At 46.7% G+C, this 24,673-nt stretch overlaps 3 protein-coding genes across 8 annotated transcripts in view; 1 reads left to right on the top strand and 2 right to left on the bottom strand.

The window, feature by feature from the left end:
- Positions 1 to 11: 11 nt before the first annotated feature.
- LOC130516555 (muscarinic acetylcholine receptor M5-like) lies at positions 12 to 11,942 on the bottom strand. Of its 2 annotated transcripts, XM_057017668.1 has the most exons (4): positions 11,272 to 11,942; positions 10,984 to 11,215; positions 2,269 to 3,789; positions 12 to 2,171 (listed from the first exon to the last, which is right to left on the bottom strand). In XM_057017668.1, exons 3-4 carry the CDS (start codon positions 3,779 to 3,781, stop codon positions 2,158 to 2,160), a joined length of 1,527 nt encoding a protein of 508 aa, XP_056873648.1. In that variant the 5' UTR covers positions 3,782 to 3,789; positions 10,984 to 11,215; positions 11,272 to 11,942; the 3' UTR covers positions 12 to 2,157. The 2 variants fall into 2 exon arrangements, with proteins under 2 accessions (XP_056873648.1, XP_056873647.1); XM_057017667.1 differs by having other exon boundaries at positions 10,984 to 11,942.
- On the top strand, positions 4,244 to 24,641 carry aven (apoptosis, caspase activation inhibitor). Of its 2 annotated transcripts, XR_008947518.1 has the most exons (7): positions 4,244 to 4,471; positions 5,180 to 5,351; positions 19,654 to 19,724; positions 20,083 to 20,178; positions 20,268 to 20,547; positions 20,913 to 22,327; positions 22,430 to 24,641. XR_008947518.1 is itself a non-coding variant. In XM_057017669.1 (6 exons), the coding sequence occupies exons 1-6, from the start codon at positions 4,295 to 4,297 to the stop codon at positions 21,047 to 21,049; spliced, it is 933 nt and encodes a 310-aa protein (XP_056873649.1). In that variant the 5' UTR covers positions 4,244 to 4,294; the 3' UTR covers positions 21,050 to 24,641. The 2 variants fall into 2 exon arrangements, 1 of the variants encoding a protein (XP_056873649.1); XM_057017669.1 differs by having other exon boundaries at positions 20,913 to 24,641.
- ryr3 (ryanodine receptor 3) overlaps positions 21,331 to 24,673 on the bottom strand; it is a 57,531-nt gene continuing 54,188 nt past the window's right edge. For 2 of the 4 annotated variants that reach the window (XM_057017663.1, XM_057017665.1), the window contains 6 exons: positions 23,740 to 23,874; positions 23,258 to 23,414; positions 23,119 to 23,183; positions 22,933 to 23,033; positions 22,812 to 22,863; positions 21,331 to 22,178 (listed from right to left, as the gene is read on the bottom strand). In XM_057017663.1, coding sequence (XP_056873643.1) covers positions 22,083 to 22,178; positions 22,812 to 22,863; positions 22,933 to 23,033; positions 23,119 to 23,183; positions 23,258 to 23,414; positions 23,740 to 23,874 — 606 coding nt within the window. In that variant the 3' untranslated portion in view covers positions 21,331 to 22,082. Of the gene's footprint in view, positions 22,179 to 22,664; positions 22,864 to 22,932; positions 23,034 to 23,118; positions 23,184 to 23,257; positions 23,415 to 23,739; positions 23,875 to 24,673 lie in introns of those variants that run through there. The other 2 variants (XM_057017662.1, XM_057017664.1) reach the window with 1 other exon arrangement.

Here is a 24,673-nt window from a genome sequence, read left to right as displayed (position 1 = left end):
TACTACTCCACCATGAGAAAACAGTTTTATTTGAGCCTTTTTACCTGCAGTAACAACAGCAACGGAGCGTTTTGGCACTGCCGATGAACCTTGTTGCTCATCTGACATCCACGACGGGGCTCTTCTTAATATTCAACGGAATAAACTGGTGCTGTTCTGCATCTTTTTTCGCCCCCAGAAAGACAAGTGAAAATGATGTCGTCCTTGCCAAAAGACATACAGAGTATTTGTATTCCACTGTGCGATAAAGACGGACATTAACGGACCTGCAAGGTCAGACGAAGCGCACGGAATCGTTTACAGTGGGACAAAAGGCACAGAGTTTAGAGAAGTATCACCCGACACCCAAAGACACACGAGCAACATCATTTACAAGTGGCTCTGATCCTCCGCAGAGGGGTTGCGGAAGTGTGCGTCCAACTTGACCTTTTTTTTTTAATATCGTGACACAAATATGCCTGCAAAATGTACAATGTTTATTTAAGTGTTCACCTCCTTCAATGATTTTCCACATTTAATGCTGCTTAAATGGAACCCCGAGCAGCTCCTTGGACAAAATGCAAAAAATAAGCTAAAAAAAAAACTCCAGTCATTTAATAAATAATAATCCCAAAGAACCTTAAAAAAAAATGAACGACTTCAGAGAAAAGCACAAGGCAGGATGGAAACGGAACAATCCTTTTTTTTAGTTAAACTAGTTTTTGGGTTCTGTCAGAAATACATGCAGGATTAAAATGGTGCCTGTGGAGGCCTCCCAGATTCCTGAGCCTACTCTACAGAAACGAGGAGAAGATGGAAGAAACTGCATAACTGCTGTCATGGTTCTTCACCTGAGCAAAGTCTCCACGAAGATCCATGCTATGATGGTTAGAAGATTCCAAGGCCAACTGGACGAAGGCTCGTTTGCTTGTTAATAAACCCAACGTGACATTCAACCATCAGTGATTGGACGTATGTTTATCTACGGAGACAATGATCAAGTCGAAGTTCAGGCTTTCATCTGACTGAAAACACAGTTGGCGTCCGATCTTGGATAAGAGTAAAATGATCCGATCAGCCTTAATCAGACCAACTGAATCACAATGACTAAGAGCTGCGATTAAAAGCAATTATAGGGGAAGCCATTGAGGAGGGTGAACAGTTTAACAGCGAGTGCAGACGAGCCCTTTAACAGAAGGTCCGATGCTGTTTACAAGAGCTAAAAAAGGAGAATATTTAACAAACACTAACACTTACTAACTACTTTACATGCACTGTTTCGGAGGTGAGAGATCAGCTAAATGAATGATTTATAAAGCACTTAAAATGTGTAACTCCACAAGTTCTTTATGTACAGTGCAAGTGAGCAACAGGGGCTGCGAGTGTGACATTTGGTCAGATTTTTGAGTTCTTATTCACATGCTGTGGAACCCTTGTTTGTTTCTTTGTAGAATTGAACCCGATTAAACAGGTTTATTTCTGCTCAGTCTCACAGGAAAGGTTGGAAGGGAAGCTTTTACATTCACAACTTCACAAACAATAAAAGGTGTCGCAGCAGCGGTAAACACAGTAACACAACTCAGAGATGTTCACCGACACAGTCGGAGTTGAGATTCAGAAGAGATGGATGGAGGGATTCATTGGAAGGATTATTTTTATATCAGGAATAGTTTATGAATATTCTTCCTTGTAGTTCTTAAGAGTAACACTGAATATTAACTCTATTAACTTCATGTTATAACATGGAATAAGCATTGAATTTGAATGGACTCACGCTTCTGTTTTTAATCTAGATCTTTGTCTGGATGTAGATCACCTCCACTTTGCTGCTGAGATCCGTGCGTTCGGATTCGGGTATGTGGTGCTTGTGTTGACCTCGAACGTCATGATGAAGATAAGGAGCCTCAGTTTGAACATTGTGCTTACGTCTATACGTCCTATTTTCCCCCATCTGCATAAATTCAGTGGAGCTACCATTTGAAAAACTTCTCAGGCCATTTTTTTACCCCTTTTATATTACCTGTGATAATCCAAAGAGGAAAAACCAAAAAACTACAGTTTACTAAGTTACTAAAGTTTAAGTGCTGCTGATCTAGTTGGTTTTCCAGCTTCCATCTTTTTATAGCAAATTGCATGCAACGCTCTATGCAGGAGATAACCACCGCCAGCAAGGCTGTATCAGGAGAATCCACCTGTGGAAGACAGCAGTAAATCTGATTTAATACCCATCTCAAGCCTTTTTATTATCTACATTTGCTGAGTGTCCACACCGGTAAAGTTAATCCTCACCTCTCCGCCGCCTCCGCCACTGGCAGAGCAGGAGCATGCGGAAGGTCTTCTGAAAGGTCTTGTTGCAGAGGGCGTAGCACATGGGGTTGATGGTGCTGTTGACGTAGCACAGCCAGTAGCCCAGGTGCCACAGGGACGTGGGGATGCAGTCCGCGCAGAAGGTAGAGATGAGCACCATGATGTTGTATGGCGTCCAGGTGAGGATGAACGCCAGCAGGATGGCGCTGAGGGTCTGAGCCGCTTTCTTCTCCTTCACCAGCACGTTCCGCTTCCGTTTGGTGATCTGGTTCTTCAGGACAGGGTCTATGGGTTTGGAAGTGGTGGAGGAAGGAGAGGCGCTTTTGGTGGGTGGCTCTGCTTTAGGCGGCGAAGGTTTTGGGGTCGTTGGATTACTGTTCTTATCCTTTGAACCAGGTGCAAACCTATAAGAGATGCCCTTTTTACTGTTCTTCTTCAGAGGAGTGCTGATAAACTGATCTTCTGTATAATCTGTCACCTGCCCATTCTTATTACTCTGCCTACTCCCTTGCTCTCTGAAAGATCCCTGTGGGGTTGCTATTGAAACCGGATGGTCTTCTTCCTCAGATGAGGTGTAGCTGTTGAAGGAAGTGGTCTGATCTCCTTTCACCCACACATCTTCGGATCTGGTGGTGGTTTTAGTGGTATTACTATGGTTTGATGAAGACCAGGAGGCCTGACTCTGTTCTCTCCTCTCCCTTGTGAAATGAAAGCAGGAGTGAATGAGGGTTTTCGGGGGTTTAGTCCTCTCCAGAACATTTTCTGTTGCAAGTCCTTGCAGCTCTGCTAGGTCCTTGGTCCGTTTCTGCGTCTCCTTGTATATCCTGCAGTAAAGGATGGTCATTACAGACACGGGGATGTAGAATGCAGCAATGGCTGTCCCAAATGTGATCACAGGCTCTTTTAGAAACTGAATCTGGCACTGATCAGGAAGCACCGTTCGCTCCCCTACGAAGTATTGCCAACACAAAATAGGAGGCGCCCAGAGGACAAAAGACACCAACCATGCAAGGCCGATCATAATGGCAGCCCTCTTTGGGGTCCTTTTAGCCCTGTAAGTCAGCGGCCGCGTAATGGAAAAGTACCTGTCAAAACTGATGACAAGTAAGTTCATAACAGAAGCATTGCTGGCTACGTAATCCACAGCTAGCCAAAGGTCGCATGCAAGGTTCCCCAAGGACCAGTAACCCATCAGGATATATGTGGTGTACAGGTTCATGGACAACACTCCTATAATGAGGTCAGCGAAGGCCAAACTCAGTAAGTAGTAATTGTTTACAGTCTTTAGCTGGCTGTTAACTTTGAAGGATAACAACACCAGCACATTACCAACAACAGTTATTAAGCTGACGATGGCCGACACTGTGGCGATGGTTATCGTCTCCCAAAGACTGTGTGGGGCTGTGCTGTAATGTGTGCTGTTGGCAAACGTAGTGTTGGGAGAATGCACTCCCATGATGCCGTTCAGTCTCACAGTTGACAAGTTTAACTCCATTGAGGTTCCTGAAAAAAGAAGAATGGATATTAATATAATTGGTACATTGTGTTTATTTAATTTTATTCCATTTAAATTAAAGTTATTTCCTTCATTCTACCAGTTTAAATGTCAAACACAGGTCATATATGCTAAAGAAATGATAAAAAGGGTGATTGTCTATATGTGCATTTTTAATGTGTTCATAAACTTGTCTGTGGGCAAAAGCCCGTTTTGTCTCAATGGATCAATTAAAAAAAAACAGAACTTATTTATTCTTTTCTGTTATTCAAGCAAGCCTTCAGTAATGCATGACCTACATTACAGAAATGATTTAAACACGTTTACCCTAACATCACATTATTCTAATGTTAGGTCAACCCTCACAACACAGCATCGTTTGAGCCCAAATAACACTCGGAACCATCAAACGCTACAGTTATTGAACGACCAAATTCAATGTAACACGCGGTAACGCGGTGTCACACGCTAAACGCTCCCGCTGCCTGGCAGCGAGATCCATGCCTGTCAGCTATGGAGGGTAGGCCGAACAGCGGTAGAGGAGGGAGCTGGAAAAAAGTTGACCGGGGCGCTATCAACAGTGGTGAACATCGGGGCAGAGGGAGAGGAAGTCACCACCGCGGCCGGGGGAAAAGAAACTATTATCGCGGCCATGGACGTGGAGAAAACATACATGCGTTTCATCCCCCGGTGAGAGAGAGAGAGAAAGTTGCTTCCGTGACGCTGATGCTCTCAACCTCAGCTCATTCTGGAAAAACAAATGGTTTTGTAATGTTTAGATGACGTATTAAAATTAAATAAGAAGTCTTCAGGCCGGGCTAATCGGCAGCAGCTCCAATATTTACACCTGATATCCTACGTCTACTGCTTGTTGTAAAGTGCATATGCGCTATTATGATAATTGCGAAATAAAAATCTTTCCAAATCCCCCCTCCCCTTTAACTCAATTTCTGTGAAATTAGATTGGAGCAGAATTTCCACTGGGATGCTCTGTATAAGCAGATTCTCCCACCATGGTAACGACTGCATCAGAAGGGAAACAATAGGAACTCGTTGATTGCAATCATATAAATCTTCCTCGGCACATTGGAGCTCCTTGATTGCAATTATGACAATCTACTTTGGGGTCTAATGATTATGTTCCATGTTTGTGTTTCAACTGAGCAGTCACCACATCTGAGACATCATTTCCATGACAGCATTTGTACAGCTGGAGTTGATCTACATAAACCCTTATCACATCTCGCCACCATCTTAAACTGTTTGGAGTAGAGTTAATTTTTTTGCATTACAGTTTACAAGATGAATATTTCAGCAACCTTGATGTGAATTTTTTTACATCTGAAAAGATACTGATATCAAATCCTTCATGGTGTTTCTCACTCTTTTGTCTTCTAGGAGCAAAGTGAGGAAGAAGGTCATCAAGAAGACGACTGCGGGTTGGGAAATTTCTCCAGGAGGAAACTGGAGTCAAACTGGGACCGTTATGAGCAGTCAGAGAAGCCGGACTCTGGCGACGACATACCCACTCGGCGAGGCACCGACTACCACGTTCTGTTGGAGTCAGCAGGTGAGCTCACGAGTTTTAAACAAAACCTGAGGGTTCTGTTGGGTTTCGTTTCTGGGCGGATTCTGCTGGTGAGGACGGTGACAAAACAATGAGTTTGTACAAGTAAAGCTCTTTTTGGGATCACACCACCATGGTTATTCTGTCAAATCCTCCACTGAGTTCAGTTGCACTTTTGTGACTTTCTGCCCTAATTAGACTGAAATTGGAACGTTTGTGGCGTAAATCCTCCGTTGCTTTGACTGTCAGATAGCTGCGCAGAACAAACTTACTCCTCTTTGCTAATTTCAGCCTCAGTGGTCACTGATCGTCTGTGGGGACTTTGTTTCCCATAAGAAAATGATTTGGAGCGCAGGCTTATTAGTGCAGAGCGGAGTAGTATCGGTATATTTAAGGCTAATTCTCTGACAACAGCTGTTCAATTAGGGCAGTTTGATAAGCTGGTTTTTCAGCCTTTCAAAACCACTAAACTGGTCGCAGGCTCTGTTTATGTTCCAGTCATGACAAGCAACTCTCAGTTAATTCAATTTTTGTAATATTGAGTAGGAGATTTTTCAATGGAATATGTTTTTGCACATTTATGTTTGATAAATTAAGGAAAATATGAATATAGATTCTAATTAACTTGGCCTAGGAAGTTATGTGACAGCTGGCGTCTGGCTGCCTTAGTGGAAAATACGTTTTGCTAATAAATGCTTGGACCTTCTTTTGGTTTCAGAGCTCCTTTATTGTTCATGACATACTTTCAACGAGGTTTTTGAAACATTCCTCAGCTGTTTTTGGCCCCGTAAAGACACGACAGCATCAGCAGTTGCTGCAGATTTGTCGGCTGCACGTCTGTGATGGGAATCTCCCAAAGGTGCTTTATTGGATCTGGATCTGGTGATTGCGGAGGCCAGGGAAGAACAGGGAACTCACTGTCATGTTGCAGAAATCAGATTGAGATGATATGAGCTTTGTGACATAATATTATATAAATCATAATATCCTAGATTATCTCAGAGATGGCCAAAATGACCAGTCCCATACATGCTGACTAAATTCCATTTGTAATATGTCCATGAATAGATGTGCAACATTTAACTGTGACATAATCTCTGCCTTTATTCCACAAGTGATAATTAGTAATCAAAAACACGCTGTAACACTGTGAATAATCAGGGCCCTGACGGGGTTACGGAAGATTCTGAAGAAAGTGATGGAAGTCATTAGGACAGGTAACACAAATGAATTGACATTCTGGGAAGTATTAATGACCTTTTCTCTTTGGACGGATAATGAGATGTAGACGTTAAGAGGCTGAGTCGCACCGAGTGTGGACGTGCACATGTCTTTCCTGTTTAATCAGCACTTGGTTGCATCAGGGAGAGCGCTCGGGATTGTTTTGTCATCATCAGCATCATGTCATGGCGACTGCTGGAGCTCAAGCTGCTGATCATGTTGTCAAATGTGGAGGGTAATAACTGTCTCCTTCAATAACTGGAGTGATTAGAGTGATCGGCAGAACAAATGGGATGATTATTCAGGGGGTTGGTTATTGTTTCTTTAATGCTGGGGGTAACCGAGAGGACGGGAATGTGAAGACAAACTGGGATTATTCATACACACGTATATTTTAAAACACGGTCAGCACCATAACTCAGGCTGAGACCAGCACAGTGGAATTCAAGTTGAATTCCGTTAAGTAGTTTTGGCATTGTACTACGTACACCAGCACCGGGGGCCGCTTCATAAACAGCACTGTAAACGTGATAGACCTTGAGAAATATACATTTAGATGGTTTCTATGATGATCTGTCGCATTCACGCATCAGTACTTGAATGCATAATTGGAAGAGCCAATTACGAGGGTTTCTGCTTTATTTCTACTGTAATTATCTTGACAACAAATGATTTTCTTTGGCTTTTAACTGTCTCATTGGAGATCCCGGTTGAGAAGTGTGGAATCCTTGTTCTTGTTTCAGCATCTCCCCTGTTTGTTCCAACCAGCCGTATTCCAGGAGAACCTGCCTTTCCCATCAGGTGTGATTCATTTCAGAGATTTCCCGGAGCAGACAGCTCACACAAGTGATTCCTTTTTTTAATCTGGATCTTTTGTTCATCACAATATTAAAGTTGGAGTGTGTAGCAGCGGCGCGTCACTGCTTCCATAGCGTGAAGGCCAAAGGTTCTCCGGTGAGTTGTTTGACTCTGTGTTTTGCCCACATTGCCAGATTAGTCATGCCATACAGCAAGAGGCTGCTGCTCTCTAGAGGATACTTAATTGTACGTGGGAGGTGATGCTTTCAAGAGTCATTTTTCTAGCCAATTAAGGTAGCTGTGAAATCGGGAGTGAGCCGCAGAAATCCCCCCTTTTCTTCTCCGCTTGTTCTCACGCAGCACAGTTCTTATTGTGCAGATGATCACGCTAACGCTTTCGTGTCCAGGCTGCTGATGTGTTGGAGTGTTGTTTGTTTTGTTTGATTGGGCAGAAAGGTACAGGTCAGAAGTATGTGCACGTGTTTCAGGAGAGAAACGGCCTGCAGAGGCTGTTTGCAAGCGGAAATTGAGAAGACAGCTTTACAAAAACACGTCAGAGGCTTTTGAATCTATACTAAAATAGCTCGTTTCCCCTCCGCTTCAGCTACAACGTCATTATCTAACCACGGTGCTACCTGTGGTAACACTTAACGTGTGAGCCGACAGGGGTGCTGTTCGCTGCTGTTGGAGCTGGGTTCGGACATGTGTGAACCAGCCTTAAACAGGATGGAGATAAATATATATTTGAGTGGGTGAGGACTGTTTTGGTTCTGACCTCAGGGGGCAGAAGGCACTGAAGTTCTGCTGGAATCAGACTCCGTAACTTTAAGACGGTATTTCAAGAGCTGAAACCGCCATCGACTGATCGGCTCGCTGACAGCAAATCCATCAAACTCATGTTTAGCGAAACAGGGATGCACACGTAAAAAAAACAACAATCGTTTTGCATTTGTTTTAGTTAATAATGGGAATAACATTAGCTGAAGGTAATTAAAGAAACCCACCCCTGACCCTAATCAATGAAAGACAGCTCTGTCTGTGCCGATCAATAACCTGCATCTAGATTAGGAACCTATAGAGTTCCACAAACACGTCCGTCTGCAGAGCTGCTTTTGGTGTCATGGTTGGACTCTGAAATATCCCGAGCAGTCCAGCGGATGGTAACACGAGTGGTGACGTGAGAGAGCCCGGCCTCGAGCGTCTCTAATGCGTGCTGAAGGGTTCTCTTCATCTGTAGAGCACAGACGGCTCATTTGGACTTTCACAGACCAACTTCTGCTTACCTAATGTAAGACTTTCTGACTCTAAAACTTAGGCTGCAATTACTCATTACATGGTATTATTTGACGTCTCCTTCACGTTCATTAACAGACGATGGGAGGACTAAAGATTTCACTCAGGGGAGACAAGAATTAAGATGGATTAGACTCTTGTTGACGCAGGAGCACGAGGTTCAACAAGACTGAGTCAGCCACCGCGCAAAGGTCCTGTTGGACAGGCTGGAGTTTTAAATGGCACGACGTAACAGATGGAGGAAGACGGCGGGTTTTTTTTTTCTGCCTTCACATTAGGTCACGGCAAAGCTAAACAAAACGTGTTCATCAAGCGCCGTTGATGTGAGATTACTTCTTTTGGAATTTTCTGCCTGCCTTTGAAACGTCAATGTGGGTGCGGGTGTAAGTGCACAACGGGCCGGCTCATCGCCCCCCCCCCCCCCAGCACTCTCACGTTGGACAGGACGTGTTCTCGCCACAGATGTTTAAATAGCGTCCTTTTGTACCACCGAGGTTGGGCTGCTTTCCCCGGATTCATTTTCTGCCACAGCGGAGGATTAAAGCCGAGATTTCCGCCTTTTCCGTCGAGGGTGCCGGGACGCCTCTTTTGATTCGAAGTGAACAAAAACAGAAAATTAAATGCTCTGCTGCAGCCTTGGTGATTGGGGAGAAATAAAAGGCGGCGGTGCGACGTTGCCCACAATAGACTCATGTGAATGGAGGAAGGTTCTGATTTTTGCTGCTCTTTTGACCGCCCCGGTGATAATTACGCAGCCCCCGCAGTTTCACCAAACATCACGACTGCTTGCAGCATTCGTGGCTTTTTTTTAATTGATTGCAATCGCGCCCTCCTGTTGCTGGCTCAGTCAGGCCCGCAGAAAATGTTTCAATGACGCCGAGGCTGAAGTTGTTTTTCCCCCCCGAAGGACACAACGTGACGGCGTTCTTTCACTTTTGTGATGAAGCATTTTTATCGCCTTGAGACTTTCACTTGCAGGGTTCGGGGGGGGAGCTTGCATTGATCCAACTACAACAGCTCAAGGTGCTCCAAGGCCTTGAGAAATGAATTTCCTCTCATCTGTTTTGTATCCTGGACGTGACTTTATTTAGTCAGGTTGAACTCCTGGCGTTGTCGGGGGCTGATTGTGCTGTTGCTATGGATAAAGAGCATACATGGTGCCATTCTCTCACTGAGCGTGTCCCCACGACTTGGCTGAAACGGCTTATTTACATCCTTGTGCCATCATCTGTCTGCACACAGGAATCAATCCCGCTCCTCCTCCCCCGCAGCCGTAGTTTACCAGAGGGACTAATGGGCACCTATCGAGGCTCAATCATAATGAGACAGAAGGAAATCACGTTAGACCCTCGGTGCTTTAGCTAACTAGATTGACAAACAGAGACGGATTCCTAACTGAGATGAATAGTCCCAATCAGCATCACCATTAATTTATATGTTCCGGTGTCATTCTGAATACTTGATTAGCCATTCTAGACTGGAGGAGAGCGGCGTCAAAGCGGAGGAATGAGGTCCGGTCATCCACCGCCTCTTGGACAGGAAATAGGAAACAAAGCATAGGCACTTGACTGTGATTGGTTCTGATTCAGGCAGCAGAGGACGGTGTGAAGCTCAGCGCAGCTGCAGGTGGAGCAGAGACACTGGAGATTTTCCATTCACCCACTTAAACCTTCCGATATGTTAACATAAACGTGCCTTTTCCAGCTGTCCGCAGTCGTCAAGTATTCCTAGAGAGCAGCTAATAACTGCCAGGTACACCACTGAGCATCGTCATTTATTCTTGCTTCACATTTCCACATTGGTCCACTTGACCATCCAAATCCAATTTTTTTTCTTCTCAATTGCTAAATAATGTGAGCATTTCCTTCAGAGAGGGAATATGGGTATATAACGAATAACACAAATATGCTTGTACCAAAAATTCCATTAGCAGAAAAATAACATTCAACAAGTGAGAATTTTGGGGGGGAATTCTCTCTTTGAATTTAGCCTTTTTATTTGTTTATACTCTTTGAATTCAAGCCTGTTTTAGAGTGTTCAGTATCGCGGCCGTTTTAATGGCATTTTAAATGAAACGTCTCCCTCCTCTGCTGCACATTAACACTTCTGCATCACTTTACACTCCCTTAACCTCCCAAACGACTCTCCTCAGTCAGGATGCAGCAACTGTTGGGAAAACGGTGAACGATAACAGTGGTGCGGGGGATTTAGCAATAAAACGTGTGAGAGTAGATGCGCCGCGCTGTTGCACAACAGTCAGTGTTTGACAGCTGCTCCTGGGCGCGACTTAATTTCCTGCACATCAAAGAGAACGCACACTCACCCTCTCTCAAAACACCATCCTCCGGCACCAAACAAGCCCTTGGAAACGCCGTTTTCCCCCCTTCCGCGCCTCCCTTGGTCTGGAGTTGTGTCAGTTTCTGGTCTTTTGCGTCTTCCTCCGCTCCGTCTCCTCTCCCGGCGCTCCGCTCCTGCCCGCGCTGGCTTTGCTCTTCCCCTCCCCTCACTCCCTGCTGCTGACTTTGTTCCCTCTCTGCGCTCCGCTCTCCAATGAGCTGAAAAACACACTTGTCAAACACGGGTAGCTCATCGCGCCGCGGCTCATCCTCACCAGTTGCTAAGTACGAGGAGCTTTGATCCAAACAAGTTCATTCGGCATCGCCGCCAGGCTCTCGGTGGTCTGATCTTCTCCTCCGATGGCGAAGGCGACAGCTGGCCAGCGTCCGTGTGCGGGCGACAGCCGTCGGACGCCTCGTTTTTCCTTTTGAGAGTTTTCCCCCCCCCACAGATTGATGAATTAATGGAAGAAGCACTGACGATGCGGAGATGCCATTTTAAAAAAAAAATTTTTTGTCGAGCTGAGGAGCCTCAAATCCTTCAGCAGGAAACCGTGGATCTGAGTCCTCTTGGAAAGTTTGAGCAGGTCTAGCAGCCGGGGAAGGGGAGTCCGTCACCTTGCATCCTCAAGGAGCCACGGCTCCAATCGGGATCACCCACGACTGGGTTCGAGCTACTGTCCTGCCCCGACGTCGTCGGCAACCTGCCGATTCAGGCGCAGGCCACCGTTGGAAGAGTTTCCCATATGGCCGGAAGCCTCATCCCCTGTCAGACCACTCCGTTGGAAAGAGGAGAAAGGGAGAAAGTGAGGAGATGGAGGAGCGGGATGAGGCAGAGAAGGGGGAGGAGTCGGAGGAGGAGTAGATGTGGGCGTCAGCAGCAGTTCAGGGGCGGACGCTGCTGCTTCTCCTGCTTGTCCACAGCGCTTCATAACTTCATCAGATTCGCACAAGTGTTCAGGTAAGTAGGTGAGAACCGTCCGGGCATGTGGAAAACATCAGTTGGCAGCTATTGCATCTGGAGATTGGAGGCGTTTTGATATGAACTCATCACTGCTGATCAGTTGATGTCAAGTATTGATATTAATGTAACAGCAGATGGAAATGCTGCTATAATAATGTTATAGGCATGACCTCAGAGGTTCAAACCGCGTCGTTAACGTCTGATTGCAGACTTTAGTCTGGTCCAGATGTTCTTGTGACTCCTGACAGATACAGGAGCGGTAAGCTGAGAGCATCTCTGTCATTACTGTCCACCATTAGCCACCAATCAGTAGCAAAGGATCAATCCTTGATTGAGGCAATTGCACCTAAACGGTTCAGAAGATATTCTACCGTCACGTCACGTCTGCTGGCAGCATCGTGTCCTGCGTGGAGCCCCACGACTGCCTTTGACACAATGAGACCAACGCGCACTTGTCGCATAACATCCATCAGCGTCGAGCCACCAGCGCATTTGTTATATCTGATGCGGCACGCAAGCTAGCAGCCGTCTGAGTCCGTTTAGTTATTTCCATTAGCTTTGTCGGGATTGTGGCGGGCAGCAGTTGCAACGGCGCGGCCCCATTTTTCATCATTACTCTTTCCTGTGAATACAAGTCAGGAAATTCAGGTTCAAGACAGTTGCAAGCTAAAGCAACTCAAATTCCGATTATTTTGCCAGCTACTGAAATAGGTGGATTTTACGCAGGTTCTTCAGCAGGTGTGTGATGAATTGGGCTTTTCTCGAGTGGCCGAGGCCGTGGCTAATCTTCGGACCCTTTCTCACTCAAATGAAGAGGAAGCTGAGGTCCGTGTGGCACCCCTCAACCCAACGCTCGCACGACGGCCGTCTTCGCCTCAGCGGAACGCTTGCGTCCCGATGACCCGTCTGCAGAAACACAAAGAGAATTCCGAGGAGTGAAGCCTCTTCATTTCCACATACATACCATCTTTAAACAGATTCTGCGTGCTGCACGCCACCTTCCAGCATCATTAGCCTACATAAGGTCCAATTGAACTGCCACTATCTTGGAGGGTCCTTCAGAACCCTGGCGCTGCAGGATCCTCTGAAAGGATGGCAGCTGTTTCATCCGGACTGGCCTTGATTAAATCGGCTGCGCGGCTCTTTCATGTGAATATGTCACGCTTGTTCCTTTGGACCGGCGTGCCGCGAGCTACGTGTTGATTATCCGGAGAGTAAAACACAAAGGATAGGAAGTATGTTTAATGTATTCCTCAGGGGGTTTATGTAATATGGCGCACGGATCCACGGCAAACAGCTGGAGTTCTGTAGATTGGGCAAATCTGCCCCCGCGGCTGACCCCACTGATGGCATTTAACTGCCCCTGTTAAACATGGCCAATATTTGGGCACAGCAGCTTTACTCATCACTGCTCGTCTGCCAGGACATTTTCACACCCGTCCGACATCGTTTTTTGACGGTGATTTCTACTGATTGTGGTTGCAGAGCCGCCGTGCATACAGATGATTTTTTTTTTGTTGTTTTTTACATCTCCAGACTAATTATCGGTGGAGTTCAGACGGAAAACTCAGATCAGTCATTTAATGGTGCCTCTATTAAAGGTAATTGCTTTCTGTGCTTCACACCTCCCACACTGGGAGGATCGTCTCGCACTAAATAACTGTGATGGCCCTGCATAGAAAATTCCTCCCGTGAGAGATTTTCCAATAGAATTTACCTGGATGTTTGTTTTTTTAATGGAAACGAATGCTTATTAGCTTAGATGAAGCCACGTTGCATTTGTGATTGCTCACGTCTTCAACATGCAGTGCACAGTTGCTTTTGCCTCCTTCGCACTGGTATTATGGCTCAACTATTACTGTAGATAATGTATTCGTCGGGATTTTCTAATAGGGGATCACATTCAAATGGACTCAATTAGGAATGTAAAGCCCCTTTCAAAGAGCCTTTGAATATGAATGCGACCTCTGGGGTAACAAGAGTCATTAGAGCTACAGATCAAGGAATTCTTGAGAAAATGGACCTTTAGATGGAAAGTGGAGGCTAAATAAGTCTATTGAGCCCCGTGCGGGTTTTCTGGGATTGTAAACGACTTTTCTGCTCTGAACTTAATTCACCTCTGGATAATTAGACTTTACTCAGCCTCCTATTCACTGTCCACGTCCTCTTGACCCTGTGATGGCTGCGAAGTGTTTGTTTGTGTCTTGTGCCTCCCCTAAATGCTGTGATTACATCTCACTCTCCCCTAAATCAAAGTCGAGGTGATCGATCACACCTTTGCTTGAAAGGACGTCTTCTAGGTAATTGCAGAGGTTTCTTGCCGTAGTTTAATGGATGCGCTTCTCATTGAATTGATGCTAACAGTAGCTTCAGCATGTTATAACTCAGCAGATTATAGCAATATTAGTGTAATCGTGTCATCATGGTTGCATTTGTGGCGGTTCCAGACCCAGTCCCCCATGTTGTGACCCAGACTGTAATTTAGCCTGGGTTAATGGAGATCTAGGTTCTTAACCGGCCTGTTCACAACTCTCAGCACTTCTACGTGTACTGACCCGTTGAACTGAACATAATTGGTACTGTGATTATGGTTCTTACCAAACCACATCTATTTATCCACCAGTAGTGGATCAATAAAGCCCAGCAAAGTAACCGTATTTGCAATTTGAGCTGGCGCGACTCAACTCCACCTGACCGTTGGGATAAATCCCAAATCTAATAATGGCTGGTGATCAGGCTCTCGGATCCGTGTGGGATCACAGCAGCTCTCGGTCAACATGTGATCAATCACAGTGCGGCACTTTCTGACGCCTGCTGTCCGTGCAGACTAAAGAATCTCTGGACCGTGGACACACACTGATCTATATTAGTGTATCGTACCTTTTATCCCAGATTTATGCAACACACCATCGTGATCCCTGAACGCTCCAGAAGAACGAACTATAGAGTTCTCTCTATGGAACGGTGAACTAACGGACTCAGGCTTCCAGAACCAACCGCCGGACAAACTTCATCCTGCGTCCGTGCCTGTGCAGTTCGGCAGATGCACGTTTGACATCGCAGCTTCGCCCACATTCAGACACGGCGAAGACTTTACGACAGAACGACGGTAAATCGACGGCTGTGGCTGCTCTGGATGTCTTGCTTGGATCTCGGCACTCTGGTGTCTGTCACTTTTCATCCGCTGAAGTCTTCAAAGCTTTGAAAGGCTCATACGTTCCAGCAGCTCGCTGCTTATTTAAGATGATCCGCAGGTTTATATTTAGCTGGCAGTGGGTGCATTGTTCTCATCTTCCGGTGAACTTCAAGGCTTTTTTAGTGGGTGGGGGGGGTTACATTTTTCCATCAATTTCCCATCAGTTTTTGATGGCATCTTTCCATCATCATGAATGAGTGTCTGATTGATCCAGGTATCTCTTCTGTGTCCTTGATGGGACGTGTCTGAGGATTTGCATTTGTTTGGCGAGCTGTTGCTAGCATGAGTTTATCTCCCATTATTATTTATGTTATTCGATCTCTTTTCTCCCTGCTAAACATTATCAATCGATCAATTTAGTGATGAGATTAAACCGGTTATCGTTTAACAACTTCCAATTACATCTGTGTCCTCATGAAAGAAAAGGGGACTAATAGATGCTTGCTAAGCATTAGCATCGGTATTGTGAATCGTTTCTTCTGCCGGTGTAGTTAATCTTGCACCGAGCTACAGCTTCATTCAAGAGCACACTCGCACCTAATGAGGAGGAGGCCTCCAGTGGGTTTAGCTCTTCTGATATGACGTTGACATAAACACACGGCCTCATACAATCGCCATTAAAAGTTTCAAGTAAAGAGCTTCAGCTGCCTTTGTTGTCTCGCCTGGTTTGCTCAGGATTTTAATTGCAATTAGCGCGGACATTGATTTATGGGCGCGTAGCGGGTTTCAGCGCTGCATTGTGTTTGGCTAATTGGTTTGGTTAAAAAGGCGTGACAAGGAGATACTCCTAAAGGCGATTGGTGCCATAGATCGTAACTACAAATTCTCCTAAACAGGCTTTCATTAAGCTCCGTCTGTTATCCTCCAAATGGTCCATTTTCTCTCCTGTCGAGAGCCGTTTTTAAATTAATATTTAAAGGAATGCCTCCCGAACGACTCCCAAGGAACTCGCATTTTTTTCTATAATCGACACAGCCAGACCGAAGGAGAGAGGAGGAGGAGGTGGTTGTTCCCTGATAACTGGCTATTGCTCTTGTCACAACTGTAGCAATGCGCTGTGGGGAATGTGTGTATCCCTCCTCCGGCTGGGTGAAATGTCAACATTTCACTGCAGGTGTGAGCAGAGCCTGAGCAGCAGCCCTCGCGCTCTGGAAATGTCCCTCGTGTTTCGGTTCTCACGTGAGAAACGACGCGAACCAAACCCGCGCTGCAGCCTCACGGAGCCGACTGTATACCGAAGGCGCAGCTCGGTCAACATGGGCGCGCCCGCCGACGTGTTCGGACAACGTCGGCGTTGTCTTTTCCATTTTGTCTCCAGCTGTCCGGGTCTTTGAGATGTAAATCACCTGTGTACGCTTTGCCAGGGTTCATGTAAATAGGGTGTTTTCAGTAGCTTTAGCCAGCGTGACTCTGCTGTTGACTTAAAGATTGAGCTTAACTGTGTGCTGTTGTTGACATAAACAGGAGGGAAACGGTGCGGAATAGTTGGGAAATAACGCAAACTTCCTGGATCCTCCACCTTGCTGCGTCGTCCTCGCGAGCGGTGAGGAAGAGCAGCGGCGGGGCGGCAGTGGAGTGGCGTTAAGTGCAGAGCAGAGATGCCGGGACTCGTCCCAAATGTAAAAGATGAGAGCCGGACCGGCTATAGATAGCTCGAGATGTCAAGAGACGTATGGAGCCGGAACAGCAGGCCGTTACACAATACGTTAGCGCTCGTGGCGTGAGCGAGGCTGGGTTTGTTCCCTGTGGAATGACTAGTTTACTAACTTAACTGATCTCTAGTCGTGTTTCTATCAGCCAGGAACTTTGCAGCTTGACCCAAACTGAAGGCGCGGCTCTGAATGTTGCTAGCTTGGCGAACTCTTAGAAAGTCACTGGTCTTCTCCAAGATTGCTTACTGTGTCCAGTCACGTTGAGCATCTGATTCGGGATTTATGGGCAACGACCACAACAAAGCCGCCGCCGCCACGGTGACGAGAAACAGAAGAACCAGCGAATCTTTGAAGGAGCTGTAACAAACGGCCGATGGGTTTATTACCAGACTCTCTGACTGGAGTCGTAATCGTTGACGTTCCCTGATCGAGCGCTCGTTCCAGTGTTTATTTAATGGCGCTCGGGACGATTAAGCTGTATGTCGGAAACTGTCCATTTTTCACGGACTTCGGTGACAGGTAGGAGACCGCGGTTCCAACTGCGCACTTAAACCTTTGTGAGAGGAGAGCAGAGGGGCTTTAAGTCTCAGAGGTCTGTTTAGAGCGCTCATTTCTCTTCATTGCGTTTCTCCGTCTCCTTCGGCGAGAGCCTCCCTGATCCTCGCCGGCAGCCGTTGCCATGGTTGTGTCAGAGCCTGTAAACTACCTGAGGTGGTGTTTCCACGGACGCAGATCAGGATGGCACCGGATGGCCCGCGAGGTGTGGGAGGGTTGGGCTCCACTGGTGTCAGCAGTTCTGTGGAGGAGGAGAGAACGGGGGGAGGAAGAGGAGGACGTCTGGGAGGACGTTGAAGGCGATGATGGTCTGTGACTGCGAACCCAGTAACAAACTTCACTGTTGGATCCACGCTTGGTTCTAATTTGTACTTTACACCCTGATTTGCTCCGGTTTCCGCTGTGGGCTGATGCTGATGCTGATGCCGAGGCAGTGACGGACTGTTGTTCCCCAATAAATTCAATAACGAAGACGAACGCGAGGCCGTGAGAGGGCCGATGTGTGCGGACACGCGCGGCTTTATGCTGTTATCAGGGGTAAATTTCAAGACATCACTGATATTGGTGCGAATAGAAAGGCTAATTTAGTCTTAATATGCAGAAATTTCTTCTGTGAGTTATTATTCTGGGACACAAGTGGTGAATCTCTTTAATTTTGTTGTTTAAAAGATGACGATCTGGTTTGTAAGCGATGCCTTCTGGATTTTCTTAACCTCTGATCTGCCAAGCACAAGAGCAGGCTCGTAACTCAAGCGTTGGATCCTTTCTCCAGCATTTGATTTTGTACGGCTCGACCCCCCCCCCCCCCCCCACACACACACACACACACCCAACCACCCCCCCACTGTCACTTAAAGCTGACAGCCTTCCCGCCTTCACCCTAATCATTGTAACCCTGATAATGCCTCTATTCATAAATCATCTTTTCTCAGCTGCTCTGACAGGGAGGGACCCGGAGACAACCCCCCCCCCCCTTCTGTTTCCTCTCCTTGACCTCCATCACTTGCTGCACATCCAGGCAATCAGATGGAGCCAACTGCAGATGGCACCTGTAGCGTCCCGTCTGAAGGGCAGAGTAGCTGGGATATAATAAACGCGGCGTGGAGACAAACACGGGGCTGCGACCGGCTGTCAGGTCTCCCACCGACACTCCATCTGCGCGTGACACCGACCGTGGTCGGCGCCGCCGGTCACGCCGCACAGCCAGGCGCCGTAAATCAAAGGCTCGCTGCTGTACAGAAACGTGTTTGGGATGATTAAAAATAAGGCTTCAATCCAAGTGCATTTCCATAGTAACCCTGTCTTTAGCTGTGGCATTAGCATCAAACGGGCTTTAATCATATTTAGTTCATCATGTAGGAAGGTGGGAGGATGAATGAAGTCGTTACAGTCCTCGTTGTCCAGCACCAACCCTGATTAATCTATCATGTAAGTCGTTGCTAACGAAGAGGAAGCTTCTCACATTTGTTTTTATTCTAATGAGCAGACACAAGTGAGTAAATGTCACAATTAGAGTCAAACACAACTGTCCCAGTGCTTCACCAAACAAACTGGATTTAATTGGCCCGTCAGTGCGGAAGCCCGCCGAAGCTAATTTCACCTCACTTTGTGTATGCTGTGTGTGTATGTGAGTCACCTGTGTCCTCCCTTCTGTCTCCCTCAGTCCTGACACCAGTACGACCAGCATGCGTCCTCTAGTTTCAGCCTGGTCTCAGCCACAAGTAAAAGCACGGTTAGCTTATAAAGAATCTCCCAAAAGGGAGAAAAAAGGTCCAGTTAAGTTAACGGGAGAGTGTGTGTGTGTGTGTTTAATATTCACAACCATCTTGTTGTTCCACCTTACATCACACACTCCTGCTAACAGCACATCCGTCGATGGCGGTGCTTCACACCTGACACCGAACCGCTGAGTGGTTTTGTTCCTGTTCGGCACAGGTTGGACGCAATTTCACCTGTGCACTCGACTCGTTTGTTCGATGCGGGCCGTTTTTGATGCATTTCGACTCACAGCTCCACTCTTAATGCCTGGTAAATAAACAGTCTCGCAGCGTTTTTAGCTACGAGGCTTTGCAAAATGCTCATGGAAGCCAAGGGCGACTCACGCGCCCCTGGCCTTAGCCTGCATGCTAATAAAAGAACTCCTCAGAATGTTCTCTTTTTTTCTCGAGCTGAGCTGACTGCAGGAACCGGCTCCGTTTACCTGGACAGTATCACAGATCCAGGCAGACAGAAGAGAACCACGGCGGCTCTTCCTCAGCACTTTGGACTCACATGTTGTTTCTCTCTCCAGGGGATTCATTCACTCAATTCCGCTTCTCAGAAGAGAAAGAGTGGGACATGGATTCATTTGCAGCCAGTCAGGTAAATCTATATCCTCCCCAGTCAACCTGTCTGCGCCATCCTGGTTTTGATGGATCTCTGCTAAGTATCGAGCGGATCCCTCCGGCAACTACGCGGATGGAAAACAGCTCTACCGCCATAACTAATCAAACACACAAACGGTATCGATCCGATCATTACTGTACAGATGAGTTTATTTAAGAGGCGAAACTGAATTCCATGCTAGCAGCAGCGACAAGAGCATTAGCAGAAGCATTAATTGGCCAACTGACTGACCTTTTTAACCAGGCCTGTTGGACAAAACAAACCTTTCACCTCTGAATACTGAATATTGCCTGTTTGAGCGGCACTGGAACAGTCTTCCCATTTTTTCCTTCAGCCATCCACAGCGTTTGTGGACCTTATAGCTCTCGCTCAAATCCTCCAAGAACTTCCTGTCCATCAGCGACTCAACCTGGACGCCGACCTGGGTCAGGTAATCCGGTGTAAACTCATCCTCAACTGTTAAAAGCAGTTAAGTGGGTTGGAAGACTTACGGCTGCCCTCCTGATGACCCTGTTTCAGGTTTTGACACCATCACATCTGCCCACTGTGAGCGTCACACCTAAACAGGAAGTGAGCAAATTAGACTTTGCTCCACCTCTGGCAGAGTTCAGGAAACTCGCCACTAAAGTTCCCGCGGTGACGAAGGCACACACGCCGGTTTCCTCCAACACTGCAGCATCTCCACCGGCTGAGGATGATGATGAGGAAGAGCTGGACCAGCTGCTCAATTTAAAGAAACCAGTTGTGGGAAACCAGCAAGACACTGGTGCGGAGGAAGAGAACCCGGCACCAGAGAAAGGTGAGTAGAGGACGACTACAGCGTACAGCTAATAAATGCATGTAGGAAATTTCAATTTGAGGACTTTCAACATTATGAAAAATGCTGAAGGCTCAGGGAGCTGGTTACCCTGGGTCAGAGAGGCTAACCTCTCACCCAGTTAGTCTGCTTTAACGTACATTTAACATCCATCCACGGAGAGTTCAGTCCAATTTTCTTTGGGTGAAATTGAAAGAAATAACACCAATTTTGGGAAATACTCTAGCGCCTTGGCTGGATGGAAAAGGTTCAGGTATAAACTTTGATTTTCAACATTTTTGATCAGCTGAAGTCAAGATCATAATGTATGCCTGAAAGAGTCACAACGTGTTCCTTCTGGTCTCCAGACTGTGAAGACGTGAAGGAGGTGACAGAGAAGGAGGTGGTGAAAGGAAAAGACATCACACCTCCCGAGCCTACGTCTGTCAGGAAGGAGGTGACGGAGGAGGACCTGGAGGACTGGCTCGACAGCATGATCTCCTGACCATTCCAAGCAAGACAGACAGTGTCCCGCATCAGCAACTGGACAAAGGTCAAATATTTCTCCTCAACATCCTCAAGGACGTCCCACAGCCGTGCTGACGTAACTTCAACCTTCCCCCCTACAAGGTTGTCGTTTTGTTCCATAGATGTGTTGAGGATTGTCATTTGAAATTTAAAAAAAAAAAAAAGAAGTTGGAGTGTTCTCTACATACTTAATGTAATGGAAACTTCCTTGATGTCCTCACAAGACTGGGAAAGTCCAACATTGACAGGACAAAGGGCTCGATTTGTTGCGTCAGGTACTTTATTCATTTCCTCCCCCATCATGAAAAGAAATGCAGTTTACCAAAGCTACTACATACAGACAATTGGCCAAACAGAAGCTGCTTTGCTGTGGAGAAGCTGCTGAAATCCAGCTGCGTCGTCTTTTCAGTGGCTTCCACGTGACAATTCTGCTGGGAAAAGTGCAGGCAGGCAGCGAAAGAACCCAAACTAAGCAACATTTACACCAGGATCATCTAGATTTTATACAACAAATGTTCTTCATGGACTGATGAAAAGCCACAAATCGAACCAAACAGAAGGAACTTTTTTTTTCTTTTTTTTTAACATATTGCATAGTTTTTCATAAGGCACGTCGGAACATGAAGGAGTGAGACCTTTTTGGGGGGGAAGGGGTGGATTTTGAAAGGCAGATCAAGTCTCACTCGTGGATATTAATAGCAGCAGCAGCACGCGTCACCTCGGCTGCGTTTGTGTAGAAGTGGCGCTAACACCCTCGCAAGAACGTAGCAATTGTGCATATCCGTACGGTCGTCGTGCTTTCACCCCTCGTCAGGTCAAGCAAGTGAAAAAGGCCATGAGTCGCAATCAGGAGGGAGGTTTTGCATGAGAGAAGCCTCCGAGGCCCGAACGAGAAAAGTCCGATCAGTATTTCGCAGTCGTGATTTTGTACATTTAAAAATGACCGTGTGTGTTTTCAGTGGCGGTGGGGGCGGGGCGGGGCGGGTGGTGTGGGCTCGCCACCCCTCGTTTTAACCCAGCTGGTCCTCGTATTGCTTCCTGAAACAGTCTCCGGTGGGGAAGAAGTCCCAGCACCTCTCCTGGTACATCTTCCACACGTACGACTCCTGCAGGGGAAACGCAGAAACACCTCGTCAGCGTTCCGGATCAACTTAGAAATGAAACCCCTGGAGGAGAAATCATGAGGGGGGGGGGCTTTCACCAACATTAAGGTGGAGAATCATCATGAAAATATGTAGGCGGCAGCAGGAGAAGAGTAGTTTGATAGAGTAGTTTGTTCACGCCACCAAGGGGCGGTGGCAGCTCAGCCTGTTGAGGACTGGGCTGGGAAGCGAGGGACTCCTGGTTCAAGACCCAGTGCAGACAAAGACCTGGAAGGTGTTCTGGCATTGCCATGGTACCCTTGAGCAAGGTACCAGATCCATATAGGGATGCAATGAGCAGGCAAGTCACCCAGCTGGGATCAGCAAGCTGCTGTGTGAGCCCAGTTTGCTCCACTCCCCCAGTTTTTTCCACAACATGCACCCCAAGAACATCAAACACCACATTTAGGAGCACAGGTACACAACACTAAGTTAATATAGCATAAAAAGTCAAAGCAAGCCCACACGTTGCTTCTTCCTCCTGCTGCTCTTATGCAACACAAGTGGGTTGAAATGTTGCACAAGTGGAAGCCGACTGAAGGTTCTCTGATCAACCATCTCCTGATCAGATACAAGAGCTCGCGGCGCTGGACGTACCTGACCCGTGTGCTCCGTCTCATCCTTGTTGATCAGGTACATCAGGAAGAACCTGCATGGGGATCACATCAGATCAGACAGGAGCACATCTCCAGCACCACACCATGGGTGCAGCACTCACAGGTAGTTGGCCAGGTTGTGCTCCTGCAGGGTGTGGGTTTCAAACCCGTGAGGCGTCCGGTCAAAGTAGTCATTCCCGATGCCGCAGATGAAACATTTAGTCTGAGCAGAGCAAAAAGAGGAGGTGTGGGGGGTGAGTCTGAAGCTTACCTGTCCTGTTTTGATCACACGGGATGTTTTGCCTCACCTCCATGTCCTCCTTCACCTGCTCCTGCTGGTCCCTCAGCTCGCCGAACGCGTCGATGATCAAACCTGAAGCAGAACACAACCCCCATCATCAGCACCTGAAGAGGTCAGCTTTTAGAGAGGGGCTGAAGGCCACCCACCCTGAATGATGGCCAGCAGGATGACGATGACGAAGAAGAAGAAAGTGATGTCGAAGAGGATGCGATAGAGCTCATAGGGGTCTCCTGCCGGGTCCTCCAACTCGTCTCCGATTCCACCTCCAGCTCTCACGCCCACGTACATGTGGAACAAATAGCACTGCCAAGAAACAAGCGGCACAAGTCACTCAGACCTCCGGTCGCATCAAAAGCCGCCTAATGGGATTCTGGACAGAGGAAAATCAACTTCTTTCATCAGTCGTCTCGCACAAACACCGTGACTCAGATCCACCGTCCTGCGTTTTAATGTAGCTTACCTGGTTCCTTTGTATTCTCTTTAAAGGACAGAGTCTTTTCCTCTTGACTTTTTTTTATAAAGCTCTCAGGATTACTTTCCCTTCTATGATGAAGGCTGCATTTTTGTTCAAAGAAATATCCACCTAATCAGATATTTGGCGTTTTTCTGAAAGGGCGAGCGGACTTACGGTCATCATGTCATCGCACTTCATGTCAGGCTCGTCCTCGTCCTCGCTTTTGTTGTAGAACTTCCTGAAGAAGTTGAACGCCACCACAGTGTAGAGGTAGACGACCACGGCCAGGAGGCCCACGGTCAGCACCAGCTGGAAGCAGAGACGGCACCGTTACAGATATTCCACCTCCCCTGGAATATCCCTGGAAATAGCCCTGGAAACACAACTGCCTCAATCTTATTTTCTCCTGCAGACGTGATAAAAGCCTGGGTTAAAGAGAGCAGAATGCAACATAAAGCCTGGCTGCTGATTTACATTTAAAAGTCAAGTTCTAAATCATGTTATTACTCACATGTCTGTGGTCTTTGTATTATGCTGAAATTATAAATATATAGCAGAAGGCGAGCACATTTATTGAGAAATCCCACTCTAATAAATCAGTTAAACATTTGCGCTCTTACGAGATGCTGCCCTCGTGAATAACATCAGAAACATTTCTTTTTAAAATCTCGTTACTGCTGCCAAAAAAAGCAGAACTGGCTCAAGACGACTCCTCCACCCGAGACAGATGGTAGCGAGAATATTTAGTCCAAGAAAGAGGCAGTGCAACATTTAGCAAATCCAATTCTGCCTCAAGTTGGTTAATAATACGTTTTTTTGTGGTCATTTTTAAAGAATAACTGAGTGTCCCTGACGCAACGATGAGCGCTCAGTCCTCGACTAGTTTAATAAACCTGAGAAAGATGCTTATTTCGAGGGGGAGTGATGGAAATGAATCAGGAACAGAAAGGGTGGATATTATTATTACTGTTATAAACCTGTCGGCTGAATAACAACCTATTTTATTATTTTAGATGTTGGCCAAAATATGTGACATCATACAAATCGATCACAATTAAAAACCCTAATTTTCCACATTACTGGCTGTTTTTCCCCCCTGCACTCTGGC

The sequence above is a fragment of the Takifugu flavidus genome, chromosome 19, assembly GCF_003711565.1.
Source record: "Takifugu flavidus isolate HTHZ2018 chromosome 19, ASM371156v2, whole genome shotgun sequence".
NCBI lineage: Eukaryota > Metazoa > Chordata > Actinopteri > Tetraodontiformes > Tetraodontidae > Takifugu > Takifugu flavidus.
This window is presented reverse-complemented; position numbering and strand designations above follow the sequence as displayed.

Bases quoted from the DNA above. Each gene is read 5' to 3' on its own strand.
- LOC130516555 (XM_057017667.1), bottom strand. From the start codon at position 3,781: ATGGAGTTAAACTTGTCAACTGTGAGACTGAACGGCATCATGGGAGTG.
- aven (XM_057017669.1), top strand. From the start codon at position 4,295: ATGGAGGGTAGGCCGAACAGCGGTAGAGGAGGGAGCTGGAAAAAAGTT. The intron at 19,725-20,082 runs GTAAATCTATAT...TTTTTCCTTCAG, and splicing joins ATTCATTTGCAGCCAGTCAG to CCATCCACAGCGTTTGTGGA. The intron at 20,548-20,912 runs GTGAGTAGAGGA...TCTGGTCTCCAG, and splicing joins GAACCCGGCACCAGAGAAAG to ACTGTGAAGACGTGAAGGAG.